Source organism: Sorex araneus, chromosome 3 (genome assembly GCF_027595985.1).
Source record: "Sorex araneus isolate mSorAra2 chromosome 3, mSorAra2.pri, whole genome shotgun sequence".
Taxonomy (NCBI): Eukaryota; Metazoa; Chordata; class Mammalia; order Eulipotyphla; family Soricidae; genus Sorex; species Sorex araneus.
Genome location: NC_073304.1, coordinates 184,463,458 through 184,484,713, shown reverse-complemented (window position 1 = coordinate 184,484,713; position 21,256 = coordinate 184,463,458). Strand labels below are relative to the sequence as shown.

The 21,256-nt window shown below is 38.9% G+C and overlaps 1 protein-coding gene across 7 annotated transcripts in view; it reads right to left on the bottom strand.

Moving 5' to 3' along the window:
• Positions 1-21,256, bottom strand: part of MYH10 (myosin heavy chain 10) — a 169,525-nt gene that overhangs the window by 103,962 nt on the left and 44,307 nt on the right. For 4 of the 7 annotated variants that reach the window (XM_055133893.1, XM_055133889.1, XM_055133888.1 and 1 more), the window contains 3 exons: positions 20,727-20,829; positions 20,098-20,127; positions 16,086-16,178 (listed from right to left, as the gene is read on the bottom strand). In XM_055133893.1, the coding sequence (XP_054989868.1) occupies positions 16,086-16,178; positions 20,098-20,127; positions 20,727-20,829 (226 nt within the window). The remainder of the gene's footprint in view (positions 1-16,085; positions 16,179-20,097; positions 20,128-20,726; positions 20,830-21,256) is intronic. The other 3 variants (XM_055133890.1, XM_055133892.1, XM_055133894.1) reach the window with 1 other exon arrangement.

Sequence of the window (21,256 nt, the reverse complement as noted above, 5' to 3'; positions counted from 1 at the left end):
TGGAGGTCCCCATGCACAATAGAAGCCTGGGTAATCCAAGGCACCACCAGGTCCTCTAAGCACTGCATCCTTGGACTCCTGTATTGAACTTGGCTTGGTTGGCTGAAAGTTACTGGAATGGGCCCTGGACCAACTGTTTTGGAACCACTCCCCCCACCTTCACCAGCCCATTGCTCAATAAAAAAACCAAAACAACCCCCCAAATCCAAGGCATTGTATACAATCTTATAGTAAAATACTAGGAAAACTGAATAACTTATGATTTCCTAGGAATATGGAAATCTATTCAAGGCCATAGTAGGGTAAGGCAACCTTTTGAACAGATCCTATTCATAAAAATAATGAAACAGAATTACTTAAAGTTAAGATTAAAGTTCATCTTAAGATAGCTGCTGCCCTGTTGACTCACCCACTGGCCCTGCTCTTCAGGTTCACAATCTAAATCTCTGAGGAGATGCCAGCCAAGTGGCTGAAATTCACGGACACACTGGTCCCTGTCCTAGCTGAAAATGCTACGGCACCCCCAGGAGGAGGGCCAGGCTGAATCCGCACCCTGCTGAAGCACCAGCTGCCATACCCACACCCCACTGCTACCACCAAGGCTTATGGCCTAACTCCACGGCTTCACTAAGAATCTCTGCAGACTCATCCCAGTACGCTAGATTTTGAAGTTTCTGGTTTGCGCGACATTTCAAATTCCCACAATGCTGAAATTCCAGCAGAAGCATACCAAATTAGAAGAAAAAATAGTAGAAGTCAACTAGACTCAACAAACAAAAACAGTAACACAGAAGGCTCAACTAGCAATGACTTGGGATGGGCCAATGTTGAATTGAATTCAACTTTTTTAAAAAGCAAACAATAAACCAGGGGCTGGCGAGAAAGCTTAGGTGAATTCCTAAAAAAGAAAATTTAAAAACTGAAATTGAACCCTGATCGTTGAGTTAAGTTCTTTGCAAATTTTAAAGTTATATGTATATCTCAATGGGTAAGAAATGCTAGCAGAATGTCATTCAACTATTCCTACAAAGATAATGTACTTCAAAACCACAAAGAATATACTGCCAACATCAAATGTCTCATTTTATTATAGCAGAAAGTTAAATAAATCGATCTTACTCTTTCTTTTGTCTTCTTGGCCCACTGCCAGAGATGCTCAGGGCTTACCCTGGCTCTGTGCTCAGGGATCATTCCTGGCAGGCTCGAGGGACCTTTTGGTCTGGTTTCAGTTGCAGACACCCCAAAGGTTGGCTGTATGCAGGGCAAGTGACCTAACTGTTGTACTACTGCTCTGGCCCCTTCCCTAATTCTTAAGAAAGTATTTCAATTAAAATTGATAAGGAAAAAAATTTTCATGAGGGCCAAAGAGAGTGTGGAGAGTAAGGTGCTTGCCTCACATGCAGCTGATGCCAGTTTGAATCTTGTACTACATATGGCACCGTATGCATTACAAGGAGTCACTCCACACCAAAGAGCCAGAAACAACCACTAAGCACTGCCAAGTGTGGGCCCATCCCAAGAAAAAAAATGAGCACCACGCCCTGAAGAATAGTGCAGGGCCATAGAGTACCTGTCTTATAAGCATATGGCTCAAATCTCTGATGTCCCATATGCATGGTATCCAATCCTGGCAGCTCTATTCCAACCCCTAGTACTACAAGTGATTTCCAACTGTTTGTTTCTGGGTCTTACCCAGCAGTGCTCAGGGCTTACTCTTGGCTTTGTGCTCAGAGATTACTCATGGCAGGCTCAGGGGGCCATATGGGTTGCCAGGAATTGAACCCAGGTCAGTCATGTGCTAGGCAAACACCCTACCTACTGTACTATTGCTCTGGATCCAGGCTCTAACAGTCTATCTTACAAATTATATGAAGAGATTTGTGGTGAAAGTGCCATTCCATATTTGATTTCATAGATCAAAATTATAGCACTCAGAATATTCAACCAGAATTTTGTCAACAAAACAGCAAACAGTAAAACCATGACAAGTATATTATGTACTACCTATAAAGTATACCCTTTGATGTCATATATATTGTGTACCATCCAAGAACATGGAGGCTATATACTAGCTTTTTAGAGTCCTGAACAAAAACACTAGAATTCTCTGCCTTATAAAAGATAAAGTTCAGAATTGCACTTAAAAGTTATAGCAGCGGGGGCTGGAGTGATAGCACAGCGGGTAGGGCGTTTGCCTTGCACGCGGCCGACCCGGGTTTGAGTCCCGGCATCCCATATGGTCCCCTGAGCAGCGCCAGGAGTAATTCCTGAGTGTAGAGCCAGGAGCAACCCCTGTGCATCGCCGGGTGTGACGCAAAAAAAAAAAAAAGTTATAGCAGAGGGGCTAGAGCAATAGTACAGCAGGTAGAGCGTTTGCCTTGCATGTGCTTCTACCTGCGTTCAATCCCTGGCACCTGCATGGTGCCCTGAGTACTGCCAGGAGTAATTCCTTAGTGCAAAGCCAGGAGTAACCCCTGTGCATGGCTGGGTGTGACCCAAAAAGAAAAAAAAAGTTATAGCAGAGAAATGTGCACATTTTGATATTATCAAGAATATTAAGAGGAAAACTATTTGAAAGAATTTTGTTTCTGGGTAGGTGGAAGAACATGTCTCCTATGTGTGAAGTCATGGATTTAAGTGCTGGCACCCCAAAAAATATATATGTAAAATATTGTTTCTTCTTTGACATTCATTTTCTGTGTGGAATAGCTGATATCCATAGAAATTAAAACTAGAATAATAGTGAGCACTATACTATCAATATTTCTTCTTTTCCCCAATTTAGTTTAGGGCTGTCATTAGACCTGTAGTTTACTTTAAAACAGCAGAGCACAAAATGTATGTTAGTTTACTCTGCTGAAAAATCTCCACTCTGTAGACAGCTATTTGACCTAAGTGGGAAAATCCATTCTAAAAATAATTGGTTAATATTTAATCAAATGACCAGATGGCTGGTTCATTTTAATTTGTGTGTGTGTGTGGCCAACCAAGCAATCTGCAGGAAGCCTTGGAGCCAGTTACTCCTGGTATTACTCCAGTCATATGATTCAGTGCTCTGCAAGTCATGCAGTGAAGCTTGGGCACAAGTGTGCTAGTGACCACTAAAGCGACACCCATCAGTGCTGGTGACTGGTGATCTCCAGGGTCATACCCAGAGATGCTCTTGGGGAGGAGGAAGCATGGTGCCTCTCTGCATGTGCTACAGCCCTAAAAGTTATTTACCAGGTCCAGATGGCTATTTTGAAAGCATAAACTAACTTAATCTCCAAACTATACCAGAAGTTTTGGTTACTAAAAACAGCTTTTATGTCAATTAGTTGGTCTTGTTAACTGTAAAATGGATATTAGAAAACCTAGGTGTGAAGGAGGGGCATTAAGGGCCAAACTAATAAGGAATCACAGACCCACTCTGGTGAAACAAGATGGTAAGACTCTGGTGAATCCTGCAGACACATGCTGGGAATGCCACCGAAGGCTGGACTCCAAAAGGCCTGTATGGCTACTGATTCAAAGATGCTGGATATAGATCATATTCTGCCCCTAGCAGCGTCACATCTGCTTCAGTACACTCGAGCTTTTGAAACTGTCTTCATCTATATGAAGTTGCATAGTTTTAAGAGATTTTTATTTAAAATAAATTTATGATTATCAGCAAAGGCTTCAACTGTATACCTATTTTATATTTGTTATATATCTGGAAGCATGTAAAAAGTCTTAGGAAAAAAAGGGTCACAAGTGAGTAGAATTCTAAATTGCTTTCTTTATAATTTAGAACACAAACAGCAGGAAGTTTTCATCTCTAGTTAAGGAGGTAAAAGAAATTAGAGATAGACATACTAGACCAGTCTGGACAAATAAAAGGATCTGCACAAATACAAAGTGACTCCCACTAAAGCCCTGAGGAAACATCTGTCTGCCAATACAACTATTTTAAAATTGAAGTCTCTGGTTTTAAAGTTTTACTACAAGATTCATTTTATATACATCTCCATCTGGAATGCATTTTATTTAATTATCTCCAAAACTAGAAAACTGTGAACTATTAATTTCATAAGGGTAATGCTTTTCTAAAATCCCATATAATACAAACCCATATGCTAGCATCTTTGAAAGAAAAGATATTCTTCAGGAGACTGCTTGTCTATATCAAATCAAAGAAATGAAGACAAATGGATTCTAAAAGTTTATGGAAGGTCGGAACGACAGAACAGAGGGAAGGGTGTTGGCCCTGCACGTGGCCGACCTTGATTCAGAATTACACTGCCAGGAGTAATTCCTGAGTGCAGAGCCAGTAGTAACCCCTGAACATTGCCAGGTGTGAAAACTGCGCCCCCCAAAAAAGAAAAAAAGTCTATGGAGTTTACAATTTCTAATATTTTCATTTTAAGCATGTGACTTATAAAGAATGACATGAACTCTCACTGAATATATAATTTTTTTTCCTGTTTTGTTTCTGGACCATACCCAGCAGTGATCAGGACTTATTCCTGGTAGGGCTTGGGAGACGATAAGGCATGTTGGGAATCAACATGGATTGGTCATGTTCAAGGCAAGCACCCTACCTGCTATACTCTCTGGCCCCTAAATTATTTTTTAAAACATGGTATTGCTCTTTCAGTAATGATGTCAATCTTAACCCAAGACCTCAGCAGACCACAAAGCCATGTCTTTCACATTTCTTCTATCCACACACATCAAAATCTCTGAGAATGCATATTCTCAGAGTGTAGCACAAGCAATGTATTTGTTGTGCCAAACTGAACATGTCATATTATAGTTTATAGTTTAAACCTAAATGAAAGTGAATTGTATGTGGTTAGAGGGACTTCTGTCTGCCCAACCGCCTCTATGTACCTATAAAAATGTCTTATACTTAAGAGGAAAACCATGTTTTAACTAATCACATTCAATAAATACTATTTACTTATACACACAGTACTGTACTAGGAACTAAAGACAAAGAATAAGTAGACATAGCCCCTACTTTAAAAAGTTTTACAATTCTAGCAGGAAAGAAATCATCAATAAGTAGAGTAATTAACTACAAAGTTATTAACAGGTTGGCATCAGTGGGTCACACTGTAGCTGTCCCATTGGACAGACTGTATCAACACAAATGGTTGTTGCTATTAAAATTACATATTATACTTTAGGTTAGTGATATTTGACAGAATGGAGCAATATTAATGAAGCTGCCAGATAGCGAGAAACACAAATTGCAGTGCCAGAGTCTGCGTGTTAAGTAGCATTAGGAGATGCTAATAAGTAAAATCCCATCTGTGGAGATTTTCCTGTTAATAAAGAAAGATGTTTTTGTTTTTTTTTTTTTGCTTTGTTTTAGAGTCACACCTGGCTGTGCTCAGGGTTTACTCCTGGATATATGTTCAGGGATCACCCCTTGTGGGGCCTGGAGGACCATACGGGGTGCTGGATACCAAACCTGGATTGGCTGTATGCAAAGTAAAAGTCCTATCCACTGTACTAACTCTCAGCTATCAAATGTTTTAACCCAAAGGACATAGAAAAAGAATTATGGACAAATATGAAATACATTCTGTAAGTTCACTTATCCTTATCCAGGAGGTCTGGGTAAGGACAATAGGAGAATAGCTGAACAGCTGAGGGTATTTCCTAGATGCACGCCCTGTTTTAAATGGTAAGTATGATGAAACTCATATAAACAGTGAATAGAATGGGAATTTTCAGGATTGGGGCTGTGGGTATCTGAAATTATTTAAGATTATATGCACTTATAACTACAAAGTAAATCTTAGAGATCTAATGTAAAAATAGAGTAACTAAAAAAATAATACCCTGTAGAAACTTGAAGGTTACTAAGTGACTAGATATTATTACCACCAGAAGAAATAAATGATAATATTATAATATTATATTATATATAAATTATATATTAATATTATATATTATATCATAATATATAATATTAGATAACAGTTTTGAGCATTATTTCAGTATGCAGCATATAAAATTAAAAATGTTAAATTTGAGAAATCTATTAGCTAAATGGATTTATCAAGAAAGCAGGATATGTTAGAAAAATGAAGTCATGAAATTTGCTTATAAATGGATGCACAAGGAGAGAGTATCATGCTGAGTAAAATAAGTCAGAAGAGGGACAGACACAGAATCATTGCACTGATTTGTGGTATGTAAAAAAACATAGTATGAGACTAACAACCAAGGACAGTAGGAACATAGGCCAGGAGGATTGGTCCACGGTTGAAGTCTTCCTCGAGTGCCAGGAAAGAGGGCAGTTGATATAGAGAAGGGACCACTCTGACAATGATGGTTGGAAGGGATCGCACTGGATGGGAGATGTGTGCTGAAAGAGCGTAAAGGACGAAACATGATGGACTCTCAGTATCTACTGCAAACGATAATGCCCAAAAATAGTGAGAGAGAAAAAGAAGAAAAGTGCCTGCCATAGAGGCAGGTGGTGGGAGGGATACTGGGGACATTGGTGGTGGGAAATGTACACTGGTGGAGGGATGGGTATTGGAACTTTGCATGACTGAAACCCAATCATGAAAACTGTAATGTGTGGGGGAAGGGGAAGAGGAAGTGGAGAAGAGGAAGAAGAAGAGGAAGGAGGAAGGAGGGAGGAGGAGGAGGAAGAAGAGGAGAAGAAGAAGAGGAAGAAGAGGAAGAAGGAAGGAGGGAGGAGGAGGAGAAGGAGAACAAGAGAAAGGTGGCGAGGAGGAGGAGGTAAGAGAATTTGCCTTGCAGACAGCCCATCTGGGTTTGATTCCTGACACCCAGAAAGTCCCTGGAGCTCGACAAATGATCCCTGAGTGCAGAGCCAGAAGTAAGCCCTGGGCATAGCTGGATATGGCCCCCAAACAAAACAAAACAAAACAAAACAAAAGAATTACCTAAGAATTTAAAGCTACTTTTGTTTGTTGGTTGTATAACTAATTAATCTAATCTAGTAATACTGCTTTAATAAAACTATTTTTATAAGGAAATAGGACTTTTATGAGAATTTAGATTGGACAGATATCTTGTTTATTGCAGTACCATTACTTACAATACTACTGAAATCTGTTTCATAGTCAGTGTTGAGGCCAGAGCAATAGTACAGTGGTAGGGTGTTTGCCTTGCATACAGCCAACCTGGGTTCAAGCTGAGCTCAGAATCAGGCATAAGCCCTGAGCAGCAGTGGGTGTGAGGGAAAAAAAGAAAAAACAAACAAACAAAAAACAAAAAAACACTTATGGTTCCAGTGCTGCTATGCCAATCCTTCTATTAATGTCTGAAGAAACACCCCCAACCTCATCTTTATCTCATGCTTCCCCCTATTCCCAACCTCTTCAGCTCCCAGTTTTATTGTTCATGTCTCAGTTGGTTTCTATTGGGACTGTCTTATCCCTTTCTTTATTTCTTTACATTTCACATGAGGGAGACAAATATAATATTTATCTTTTACCCCCCCCTTTTCTGGAGGGAAGGGGCACATCTGATATCTGATGGTGCTCAGGAGTTACACCTGGCTCTGCAGTCAGGAATTACTCCTGGCAGTGCTCAAGGCACCATACAGGTGCCAGGGATTGAACGAGGTCATTCATATGCAAGGCAAATGCCCTTACTACTGTACTATATCTGCCCCCTCATCTTTCACTTTTGATTTACTTAGCATGAAACTAATTAATTCTTTGTTGTTGGGGCTGACCTATGTACTATAGGATGTTCGGGTACATCTCTGGCTTCTTATCATTGCAGTAAAATAAACAAAAATGTTTTCAGATATCTACAAATAGTTCAGCCTTAAATGAGAACCATTCATCCAGACTGATCCATTACTCTATATTATAGATTAACCTGCTTATATCAAAGTGGGAATCTGTGATTTATGGCACAAACCTCTCAGGCGGTCCCAGTGATTTCTAACCTTCTGGAATTCTTATGTCGTATCTTCCTATGCTCTAAAAGAGTTGATTCATATGACCAACCAGGTAAGGTCCTAAGGACAGAGTGGCACTCAGATATCTCTTGCTCTTGGGTCCTGGCTTTGAGGTACGTCAGCTATGTGTCATGAAGATATTCTAATACTAAAGCCTCATGCCAAAAACTACTTGAGGAAGCTTGGAAGAAGATCAAGCTGTTCTCAATCATCTGTGGAATATAAAGTAGCAGAATGGGAGACTAACACCCAGGAGTAGTAGAGATAAGAACCAAGAGGTCTGCACCACAACTTGGAAACTGGCCTCACATGCTGGGGGAGAAGGCAGCTGAGGTAGAGAAGAGAACACCTAGTAGAGAATGTTGGGAGGACTCCCTTGGGTGGAAAGCTGTGTGCCGAAAGTAGACTATAGACTGAACATGATGGCCACTCAATACCTTTATTGCAAACTACAATATCCAACAGGCGAGAGAACAAAAGCGAATGCCCTGCTACAGAGGCAGGGTGGGGTGGTGGGGGTTTGGGTGGGGGTGGTGGGGGGATACTGGGAACATTAGTGGAGGAGAATGGGCACTGGTGGAGGGATGTATGTAAACGAAATGCAAACAAGAAAGTTCATAAGTCTGTAACTGTACCTCACAGTGATTCACTAATAAAAATTTTTTTTAAAAAAGCTGTTCTCAATCAAGCCATTTGATGACTGCAACTCTGGCCAACATCTGCATGACAGCCTCAAGAGAAACTCTAAGTCACAATTGCCCAGCTAAACCAGAACATTCTGTTAACCTGACTCCTAATCTCTGACAAATAGAAAACATGAGATAATAAATAGAAATATCTCAAGCCAATATAATTTAGGGTAATTATTACAAAGCAAGAGACAACTAATGTAGAATTATAATTCTATATGTCCTAAACACAGTAATGAATGGAAACATACTCTGGCAGGTAACTGAATCTTGATTCAAGTGACAGAATCACTGGATTTTTACCAAAGGCCACAAATACAGGTTAACAGTTCTTTCTTTTTTCTAGGCAACAATGAGACAAATGAAAATTACATTGTTTTACAAAATTAAGAGTTGGGGCAGAGGAGAAAGGGAAGTGAAATTGATTTGTAACTTCATTCATGTAGTAAAGTTAAAGTATTTCACACAAAAAATTCTAGAAAATCTTCAAAGAGATTCACATACCAAAGCTGGTAGCTCACTGTGTCTTTTGTCCCATGATAAAGCCACTAAACACAGGGCTTCTAGCAGAATCTAAGATTTAATTTGGGCTCAATGCCAATGATCTCAAACTAAACAAAGCTCAGTTTCCCAGACGTTCTTAAATTTGGGGGTGGATCCTCCCAAGCAGTGCTGGGGTGATGGGGGCTGGGGGTGTGGGAATAAGGGCGCCACTCAGTGCCACTAAGTCTCACTAGGCTCTGCAGGCCAGTGATGCAGCGCTATTTGTGCCAAGCAGTAGTGCCAGGCACTATCAGAGCCATACCCAGCAGTGCTCAGGAGCCACCAGGGCCACACAAGGTGGTGGTGTTCAAGAGGCCATGCAGTGCCAGTGATGAATCTGTACCCTCCATGTGGAAGGCTTGTGTGTGCTCCAGCCAAAGAAGATATCAGCCTACAAGCCAAGTAAAGAAACCACAGAAGAAGGAAACAACCAAGCTTGATGCACCTTGATCTCTGATTTCTAACTTCCAATTGTTAGGAAATAAGTTTCTGTTGTAAATTATCCAGCCTACAATAACCTCTTTTATAGCAGCCATAGCAAACCAATAACGAGTTTTCTAGTTGCCTTTGTGGTTACTGGGTACCCTATGACCCCAAATTTGATGAATGTAACTAAATACAGAGACCATGGTATCAGAAAAGTATTATGGTGGACCAGAATAAATAAGACAACAAGTCCCAATGATACTAAATTTCTCCCCAATTATCCATCAGTAAACTGTAAAAACTGAAATCTCTTATTATTCTCGTCCTCTTAATTTTCACATATATACCTAACATCAGAGAATGGAGGAAAAAATACACAACAATTCAAGCAGAAATAACTGAAACTGAAGGTCTTCTTCACTCTGACAACAGAAAGGGTCACTAAATTTTGTGGATTATAATTTAGTGCAGAAGACTTACTGAAGAAATGACCATTTTGAATGTGATTTTAGAGATGATTTGTCATTAAAGTGCCAGTTCTGATAGGAAAAATGTAGAAACCTTAACAGACAAATCAATCACGAGTAAGGAAACTGAATAAGTTATTTTAAAAAATATCCCTATGACTGATACCCAATCATGAACAGCTCTGGAATGCTCTATCTCATCATGATTCAATTAAAAAAAAAAAAGACCGAGATTTAATTCTGAAACAAAAAATCTCCCTCACAACAAGTCCAGGTCTGAATAGACTCACTCATGAGTTCTACCAAACCTTCATGACCTATACTCCTCAAACTATCAAAGAAACAGAATTCTTTTTAACAGCTTCTCTGAGGCCAACATTACCTTAATATGGAGAAGAGACAGAGGTTAAGACTGGAAATAAAATTATAGGGAAAGAGAGATGGTAAAGAGGATAAGATGTTTTTGCCTTTCATGTGGTTGGCCCTGCTTTGATTCCTCAATACCACATATGGTCCCCTGAACATTGCAAAGAGTGATTCCTGAGCACAGAGCCAGAGGGTAAGCCCTGAGTAGAGGTCAGGAATGGTCAATGCCACCACTGCTCCCCTGAAGAAAATTATGAACCAGTATCCCTGATTTGCAAAATCCTCTATTTTCAGATGGCATGATAAGATTAAAGACTGCTGAAAAAAACTCTTAGAAACAATAAATCAATACAGCAAAGTAGCAGGCTACAAGATTAACATACAAAAATCCATTTTACTTCTATATGTAATACTAACCATGAAGAGAAAGAAAAAAGATCATTGAAAATTGTTGTCCCAAAAAATCAAATACCTAGGGATTCATTTACTAAAGGATTTTTAAGACATACACTGAAAACATTCTCCTGCTGAAAGAAATAGCAAAGATACCAGGAGACAGGAAAATATTCTATGCTATAAATTAGAAGAATTTAATTTAACCTTGTTAAAATGACCATAATCATGCAAATCATAACTCAGATTCAATGCAATCCCCACCAAAATTAAAATTAAGAACTTACAACAAACTCAACTAAAATTTATATGAAATCATTAAACTATCTGAATAACCAAGGCAATTTGAGAAACAAAAATAAGATGTGGGTATAGCACTTCCTGACTTTAAGCTGTACTCTAAACTATGCAATCAAACCTCTGTAGTACTACAGTAAAGGCAGATTCTCAGACTAATGGGCTAGATTAGAGAGCCTAGAGATAAACCTTCTTATTAATGGACATTTAGTCTATGACAGGGAATAGGATGTATGGGGTGGAGCAAGGTCTCTTCAACAGATAGTGCTGGGAAAACTGAAAGCCATAAGTCAAAAAATGAAACTGGATCCATATCTCATTCACTACACAAAAGTTAACTTGAAGTGAATTAAGGACCAGAGTCATAAAACGCATTGAAGAAAACATAGGCAGAACTCTTTAGGATTTCACTCCACTGGCAAAGAATACTGTAGCACTGTCGTCATCCTGTTGTTCATCGATTTTGCTCGAGCGGGCACCAGTAACGTCTCCATTGTGAGACTTGTTACTGTTTTTGGCATATCGACTATGCCACAGGTAGCTTGCCAGGCTCTGCCGTATGGACAGTATACTTTCGGTAGCTTGCCAGGCTCTCTGAGAGGGACAGAGGAATCAAACCCAGGTCGGCTGCGTGCAAGGCAAATGCCCTACTTGCTGTGCTATCGCTCCAGTCCATATATACATATATATTAAAAGAATAATAATAGGAGCTATTAAGAGACAGTATAGTGAGAAAGCCTTGCCTTGCACACAGTCGGCAGCGTACGAATGCTAGCACCCCAAATGTTTCCTTGAGTTCTGCTGGGACTGATCCCTGAGCACACAGCCTAGAGTACGCCCTGAGCACAGCCAGGTGTGGCCCAAAATAGAAGAATAACTAGAATAGATCAATTAGATTCTTCAAATTCCTCTTTGCTCTCCCTTTTTCTTTTTTGGGGGCTACTTCTGGCCCTATGCTCAGGGGTTACACCTGGTGGTGCTGCGGGGAGGAAACGGGGCAGGGAGCATGCCCAGTGCTGGGGATTGAACAGGAGTGACAGTTCGGAGGTGAAGGTGTTTGCCTCTATGCAAGCAGCCCCTGTTGGGAACCTCAAGAAAACAGAAATAAAGATAATAAACAAAAATGAATAAGAATACATCAAACAAAAGAGCTCCGCATGGTCCAGGAACAAAAAGTCAGAAGCAAGCCATTAGCAGGGCCAGGCAGGGTCCAGACACCCACCCTCCAAAAAGAATACACCCTAGTGAATGGGAGAAAATATCTGCACATCATACATCAGGAAAAGAGCTAATATACAAGAAATATAAAGCACCCAACAAAGTTCAACAACAAGAAAGCCCCCTAATAACTTCATTAAAAAAATGAGGAAAAAAATTAAACAGATACTTCCCTGAAGAGTACATACAAATGGCTAGTAGGCATATGAAAAAGTGTTTATCACTTGTTACCAGGGAAATGCAAATAGAAAAAAAACTATGATATCATCTCACATCAATGAGAATGGCAAATATCAAAAAAGTCTGGAAATAATCAGTGTTGTATGGTAAAAAAAAGGAATCCTCCTTCACTGCTGGAAATGATGTCATCTGGTTCGACCTCCAGGGAAAATAGTATGGATATTTTTTCTAAAAAGTAAGACTAGAGTTTCTGTATGTTCCAGTGATCCCATTTCTAGGCATCACCCCTCAAGACATTAATGTGAAAAGATGTACGCACACCTATGTTAATTGCAACACCAAATTTGATGGCCAGAATAAGGAAACAACCCAAATAGCCAAGGGCTGGAGCGATAGCACAACGGGTAGGGTGCTTGCCTTGAATGCGGCCGACCCGGGTTCGATTCCCAGCATCCCATGTGGCCCCCCGAGCACCACCAGAAGTAATTCCTGAGTGCAGAGCCAGGAGTAACCCCTGAACAAAGTTGGAGGGAGGACAAATATCAAATGAACCCACTCATCTGTGGTATAAAGAAAAGACAAAACAAGGGAGTAACCAGAATGGAAAGAAGACCAATCCTTCTTGACTGGCTTACGAAGTTAACTGAGATTACTAAGCTTCTGCCAGTGGGTGGAAGAAAGAGAAAAACTGTAAGTCACATAAAGACAATGGTGATCATAAGCATTTTGTTGGTGGTAAAGGGTTACAGTAGATGTGTACATCTAAACTACAAATGTTAACACTATTGTAACCATGTTACCAAAACTACAGTGAAAATTAAAAAAATTTTTTTTTCTTAAGATTCAGATTTATTGAGATTCTATGGACCAGAAGAAAAGTAAAACAAAGCACAACTCAATGCAATGAACAACTAATCAACAATGCTATTTCAAGCTAGATTAAAATTCATATTTGAAAGAATAATAAAAGCTTCATGGGTAAATAATGGCTCAGGAACTTCACAGCCTTGAAATTAATATTTCAAAAAAGCAGCATAGGGGTATCTTTAAAAGACAACACAGGCTTCACAAACACACATAACCTCAACAGAATGAGGGCAATTAATTACTTCTTGTCAATAATCTCACTCAACAGAGTGGACAATAGGGTCCAGCAAGAGACACAACTGGCAGGATGGATCAGAAAACTAAACCCAACTTCCTGTTGCCTACAAGAGATATATCTGATGAGTCAGGAAAACACAGGTTCAGAGTCAAGGCTGGGAAACTGGAATGCGGGTGATTCTCATCAAAGGCTGGGTGGCCAGACAATACAGACTGAAATGCTAGTTTCAATAGGGACTGTCTTCCCTTCTTCCCTCTCCCTCCTCACCTCCTTCCCCCCCTTCATCTGTCTGTCCCTTGTCCATCTGTCCCTCCCTCCCTCCCTTCCTCCTACTCTCCCACCTTCTTTTACTCTTCCTTCTCTTCCTTCCTCTCTCCTTTCCTTCTTTCCCTTAAAGAAATTATTTTTAATTAAAACAAAGTATCAAGACGCTTGAAAAATAATACAGCACGTAGGGTGCTTGCCTTTCATGTGGTTGACCTTGGTCTGATGGCCAGGATCCCATGTGGTCCCCTGCACACCACCAGAAGTAATTCCTAAGCACAGAGCAGGAGTAACCCTGGAGCATCACCAGGTGTGTCTCAAAAGTGAATGAATAAATTACATTAAATAATGCATCAATTCTGAGTAAATGGAATGAAAAAAGCAGTTACAAAGTAGTACTGCTCAGGCTACCACTTAGAATAATAATAATAGCTTCAGAAAAACTAATAAATTGATGATGGAAAGAAAATAAAGTTTTCAGATAGTACAGTGGGTAGGGTGCTTGCCTTGCATGCAGCCAACCACAATTTGATCCCTGGCATCCCAGATGCCCTGAACACCACCAGGAGTAATTCTTGTGTGAAGAGCCAGAAGCAACTCCTGAACATTGCCGGGTGTGGCCAAAAACCAAAACAAACTAAAGAAAGCAAGAGAGAAAGAGAAAGAGAGAGGAAGAAAGAGAAGGAGAGAGGAGAGGGGGTGGGGAGGGAGTGAGGGAATGAGGAAGAAATAAAGGAAGGAAGGAAGGAAGGAAGGAAGGAAGGAAGGAAGGAAGGAAGGAAGGAAGGAAGGGAAGGAGGGAGAGAGGGAGGAAGGAAGGAAGGCAGGAAATCTTTCAAAGAATTAAGACAAACTACTCAGTAGAATTTATGTATTTTTTTTATTAGTTTTGGGACCACACCTGGCTTTACTTAGGGTATATTCCTGACTCTGGTCAGGGATCATGCCTGGCAGTGCTCTGGAAACCATATGTGGTGCTGGGATAGAGAAACTGGGGTTCAGCTGTATACAAGGCAAGCATATTTATTACATGCTGTACTATCTGGGTCCCAAATGAAGAAAATAAAAATCTAAAGAAAAGGTCAAAGAGACAAGTACAGGGGTTAAGGCTCACATCTTGCTTTTGCCTGGTTTGATTCCCATGGAGTCTTCCAAGCCAGGGTTAAGCCCTGAAAAGCCCTGAACATTGCAGAGAATGTCACCTCCACTCCCCCTCCCCGCCCACCCAATCCTGGGAAACCCCAAGCACTGCTGGGTGGCCCTGGAAGTCCCTGGCATAACATCACAAGGCCTAAGTATCAGTGCATCCTCAGGTCCTAGCACTCAACCAACAGCTACATTAGCTGAGTACTGTCAGAAGAGTCCCCAACCAGAAAAAGACAACGAGTTATTCTGAAGTGCATTTTCCATAGATACAGCAAAGTAGAAAAAAAATTGCTACAGTGAATATTCTATTTATTTAATCACTCAATATGCCCACTTCTGTATTATTCAATAGTATCTCATTAACCTCCATACTGAATTTTGTTTTGTTTTTCAGGCCATAGGGCAGTGTGTAGGGCTTAATCCTGGTTCTGTGCTCAGGGCTCACTCCTGGAAGGGTGCGAGCAATCATACGCAGCTGTGTGAAAGGAAAGCGCCTTACTCACTGTATTGACTCTCCAAACCTTAACCTCCATGATGATCTCACGTAAGTATTATATAACCCAAAATAAAGATAAACAAGTTCAGGTTTTATATTTATATATCCATATAATAGTACATTATATATTTATACCTAGAATACCTAATAAGCAGATGATTCACATTACCTTCATAATTATTTTGTTTTGGAACCACATTTTTGAGGCTACTTCTAACTCAGTGCTGACAGGGGGGCGGGGGGGGGGGGGAGAGGGGAAGGAGGTCATCCCTAGTGACGCTCAGAAGATTTTCTGGTCCTGGGGATCAAACCAAATTCTCCAGCAAGTGATAGATTTGTACTACTGTAGTCCTTCAAGTCATCTCCACAGCCCAATTAACTTTTTAAAATGTGGCAGAACTTTTTAGATTACATTATGACTTGCATTGTACTTCTACTGGAAGGTTCTACTCTCTACTATATCTAGTAGCTCCCTTCAAAGCTCTAGAAAGAAAAGAACTTTATTTGCTTACTTACAGTTGTCATCTATCAAGAAATCTAATGAGTTCAAAGTTTCTGGTGCTTTTAAACTTACAAAACGAGATGAGTTATCATTTTTCACAGTCTTCGCATTTCCAAATGATTCCAGAATTGGATTTGCTTGCAAAAGCTGCCGTTCAAGTTCCCCCTAGAAGAGAGACACACACACACACACATACACAGACACACACACACACAAATAAAAACAGATGTTTGTTAATCTAATGTCTTTATTCCAGCCCTAGGAAAAACAAAACAAAAATCAATACTATTCTTCAGTTCTTTCCGTTTGTTTGCCATCAAACTTTGTTGGTTTCTTAATCTTAGTCACAAAATACTCTGCTAAAGGAAAACATCAGGATTCATGAAAGGATCACAAGGAGAAAGAAAATATCACTCTGATTAGAGAGGTTAAATTTAAGAGAAGAACACAGAAATTTGAGAATTTTGAAATAAAACAAACATATTTTCATAAAATTAAAGTCAGCATGATACTTCAGTTAGGATATATTAATACTTACACTTTTTTGTTTTATTCTGTTTTTGCATGCCAAAAATTTTAGGCAAACAATTCTAAAAGTTACCATGGAACTGATAAAAGACTTGACTTTTTTTTTCACTTATCATTTTTACTTTCAGAGATATCAAAGATGGTGATGCTACTGACTTCTTACTCAAAATTAAAAGGCTAAGTATAGAATATTAGACGTATGTTTTACTTAGTATTTTATTTATAGCAAATTAGCTATAAAATAGATTTTACATGCAAGCGATTTAGGTATATTAATATGTTATTTAATTATGAGATATACAAAGAAAGCATATGAGAAAGTATAATGCCATTTAAAACACTAGAAAGTGACATCATATTTCTGAAATGTAATTTTAGAATTATACTGATGACTTAAATGAAACTGCTAAAATACCCATGATGTTCTGAACCAAAGAAAGGAAAAACACTAAGAAAACTGATAAGATTTTAAAATTAATGGCCAACTGCTATGTATTAATATCAGGTAAAAAAGGAACAAGGGGCACAGCTGGTGCTGAAAGGTGGTAAAGTGTTAGGAATGAAAATCAGTTAAGAACCACTAAGTCTAAAATTTAGTTTTCAAAAAAAACTGCCTGTCATAGAAACAGGCTGGTGGATGGGAGGGAAACTCGGGACACTAGTGGAGAGAAATGGACACTGGTGAAGGGACTGGTGCTGGACCATTGTTTGCCTGAAACCCAATCATGAATAACTTTGTAATTCAAGGTGTAAATGAAGAATATTACTTATCATTCTGTGATAGAACAGAATGCCTTTTTCTTTGATATCAGCTGTTTCTTCTATCAGTGTATCTACTGACTAACATCATACAAAGCTGTTGGAGTACTAGCATTGTAGCAATTATTTGGAATCTAGAACTCTGTTTTTACCTAACTGATTCTATGTGATCAGAAGGTAGAAACTGTCAGAAATTTAAGGACATTTTAACACGTGAGGCACTGGAGCATGACCTCTACACTACAAATCTATTAAAGGAATGGGATATTGATTTCTTAAAATTACAATTTATCCTATCAAGTCATAATAAAATTACTTAGACAAGAATCCCTTGAAAATGAGAAAAACGTAAGGGAGGTATACACTTTCCACTAAACTGCATAACCAGCTCCCAAAACTTATAGTCACTGAATTAACCTCAGTAAAGCTATTTTTAAAAAAAGCAATACAAATAAAGGCTTGTAAAATTAGAAGCCTATATTCCCTTAATTTTTATAACTGACATTAATCTCTAGTGATATAATGCTAGAAACTATGAATGATTCCTGAAAACCTGAGTAAATTTTACCCATAAAGTTCAGAGGAAATTTACAAACCAGTGAAGTTAAACCAAAACTGTCATTATTTTTAGTCTTTCTCAAAATGAGGTAGGGAGGTAATGAATAAGTGCACTGTGGGAGTGGAAAGGGAGTGCTAATTTCCTATCAGGAGGTGACCATTCCCACTACTGAGAAATATTCCTCACCTGTGATAGAAAAAGAAGAAAATTGAAATTTTTTTGTTTTTGTGTTCTTTTCGCGTTTCTGAAAACATAGCTACTAATTGACTTAAGCTTGGGAAAAGCACGTTAGTCTTTGCAGAATAAACTCATGCAGTAAAACATGCATACCAACAAAAGTGTCAAAAAGTAAAATCTCAGGAGAGGCATGCTACTCACAACACTTGAAACAGTAGTTTAAAATGACATCAAAGCAAGAGCAAATGATAATACTATGAGTTGCACAGAGGACTTGGGAAACTGAAATCTGTAAATTAATCAAGAAAAGTGCAGAGGGGCTGGAGCAATAATACAGTAGGGTAGGGTGTTTGCCTTGCACGAAGCCAATCAAGGTTCCATTCCTGGTACCTCACATGGTCACCCAAGCCCACAAGGAGTGATCCTTGATCACAGGAGCAAGAGTAAGACCTGAGCACGACCAGATCTTTGCCCCACAAAGTAGAGACTAAGACATCATTTAGCATGTACTTCTCAAGAATAAAGAAAAACTAGTTTCTGATACAGATTATTTTATTAAATCCTTTATTTTCAGAGGGTGCTTGGCAGTTGCCGTTGGTAGTGCTTGAGGAGTCATAAAGTGCTGGGGAACAAATTTGATGCTTCTACATGCAAAGCACACGCTCTAGTCTTCTGGTCTGTATCTTTGACCCCTAGATACCTTAACTGCAAGGAAATGTTTAAATATTCTAGAGGATAAAGAGGGTTATTTTATTAACACTCCAAATTGTATCACTGGTGTGGTATGTAGCTAAAAGGAGTCATCATAGACCTTCATAGGAATAATAGTAAGTGGTGTCTGAGAATTTCTTACAAACTTTAGTGAAGATATCTTAAAATCTTTGCTTCGGTGACTGTTCCTTTAGATGTTGTTTTGGAGCCATATGTGGCAGTGCTTCGAGGCTATTCCCGGCAATGCTCATGGGACCCTAGGTAGCTGGGATTGAGTGATTCTGGGACCCACGCATATAATAGACTTTTCCATTATCTCCCTGGCCTTTCTTTAGATACTTTATGACTAGTTATATTAATGGATTATTTATAAAAGTTTATTGTTTCTTGGTTTACTAGTTTATATTAGTTTATATTATTCACTGTATTACTATCATTCCACTGCTCATCGATTTGCTCGAGAGGGCACCAGTAACGTCTCCATTATGAGACTTGTTGCTGCTGGTTTTGGCATATCGAATACACCACGGGTAGCTTGCCAGGCGGGATACTCTCAGTAGCTTGCTGTGCTCTCCGAGAGGGGCGGAGGAATTGAACCCGAGTCGGCCGCGTGCAAGGCAAATGCCCTACCGCTATGCTATCGCTCCAGCCCCAGTTTATAATACTATGCTTGTGAAAAACAATCAAAACTGTTTTAATACTAGAGAAAGAATTAAATCTAAGTACAGATATCTCATTCTGTCTAAAGCATCTGGATCAGCCATGCCTACCCTCTTTCCCATAAATATTCATTTGTGGATTCTCTATTGCCTCTGTGAAGCTAAAAGGAGGGTAAGACAATAATTAGGGAGAATAATACTCCCCTTTCCATACAGTTTGTCCTGTATAAAGAAAATTATAACTTTATATTTTAGATTAATAAGACCTTTAGATTAAAACACATATAGGCCATAAAATTATAATAAATTAGAAATTGGTTAGCACAAAAGCTACAACTTTCAAAGATGGAAATCCAAATTCAACATTTAATATATGGCACAAAGCTAAGTTTTCTTATTTTTAGTAAGTATTAATTACACCTAATATTTGACATACGAAAATCTTAAGTTTTGGGCTTCATAAAAATGTGGTTCACCATCATAGTAAAAAATAAATATTAAAAATCGCTTAGGAAATAAATTAAAAGCAAGATGACATGCTGCTTAAAGAAAAAGTCTCTAAGAAAATTTCAAAATGATTTCTTTTTATGATAGTGAGAATTGATGTTATTTGTTTCTAGTAGAGATATGATCTAAGACAGCAAATAGTGTAAAATACTCAAGTCTAAGAAGCATAAAGAAAAGCACTTGCCTGGTGTTTCACTGGTTTAGGCAATTCCTGCTGTTTGTTGCAAACAGATAAATGCAAATGTTAGCAAATTTAGGTCTTTCCTAGCAATAAGCCATATCCAAAGCATGAAGTCAATGTACAATTTAGAACTGTGCAAGCTGGTTAGGCTGGCATTCTCTCAGGCTTTATTAGCTGTCACTACTGTTCTGCATACCTATAAATTAAGGGTATCTGACATAGCCTTATCCCTTTCTATCATCAATTCCCTCAGGTTTCTGGGGATTCCACAAGCTTAAACTGTTGAGGAAAATAGCAACAGGCTGTTCCTCAAAATAATGGTTAGAAATGGCTGAGGATCTTTTGACAGAAAATACAAAATCTTCTTTAAGCATTGTTCATCAATCTTTAGCAGTATTTGTTAGTAATTAGACCTCAGATCACAACCATAATTCCTGTTGCCTTGCCAGAATATCTAGTTAACAATTTCCTGATTAATTTGTTCATCTTCTTGAATGGAACAAAATCTACCTTTGTAGATTTGTAGGGAGTGATAGGAATATGGGAGCTGACATTGTAGCTGCCTCCTTGTTCTTATTTCTGAAATTACAAAGAAAAAATAAATCTAAAACTTAAAATAGACTAAAACTTACAGGAATATTATGGTCCTTTCGTCCTTTATGAGAAGAAGCAACATGAGCAAGGTATTGAATAACTTTCTTAGTATTTTCTGTCTTCCCAGCTCCTGATTCACCCCTGGGAAAGAAAAAGCAATAACGACTGCTTTGAAATATATAAAGCACACAGTAAAATTAAAAGTTAAAAAAATAAAAATGAATTGCAAAAGAAGTAGTAGAAAATAAAATAAGTAGAAAATAAAACTATCAGCAATACTTAGAAAATTATTTTTAATTTTTTTTTTGGGGGGGTGGAAGGACATACCTGGCCATGCTCAGGGATTACTACTGGCTCAGAACTAAGAAATTACTCCTGGGGGGGTGCTCAGGGACCATTATAGGAGGCTGGGAATCAAACCTGGGTCAGCTGCATGCAAGGCAAACACCCTACCCACAGTACTACTGCTACTGTCCCTATACTTAGAAAATTAGTGTTAAAAACCACGTATGTTTGTAAGATGCAAGTAAAAGGGAAAACTTATACTCCCCCCCCTTCTTAGATAAGA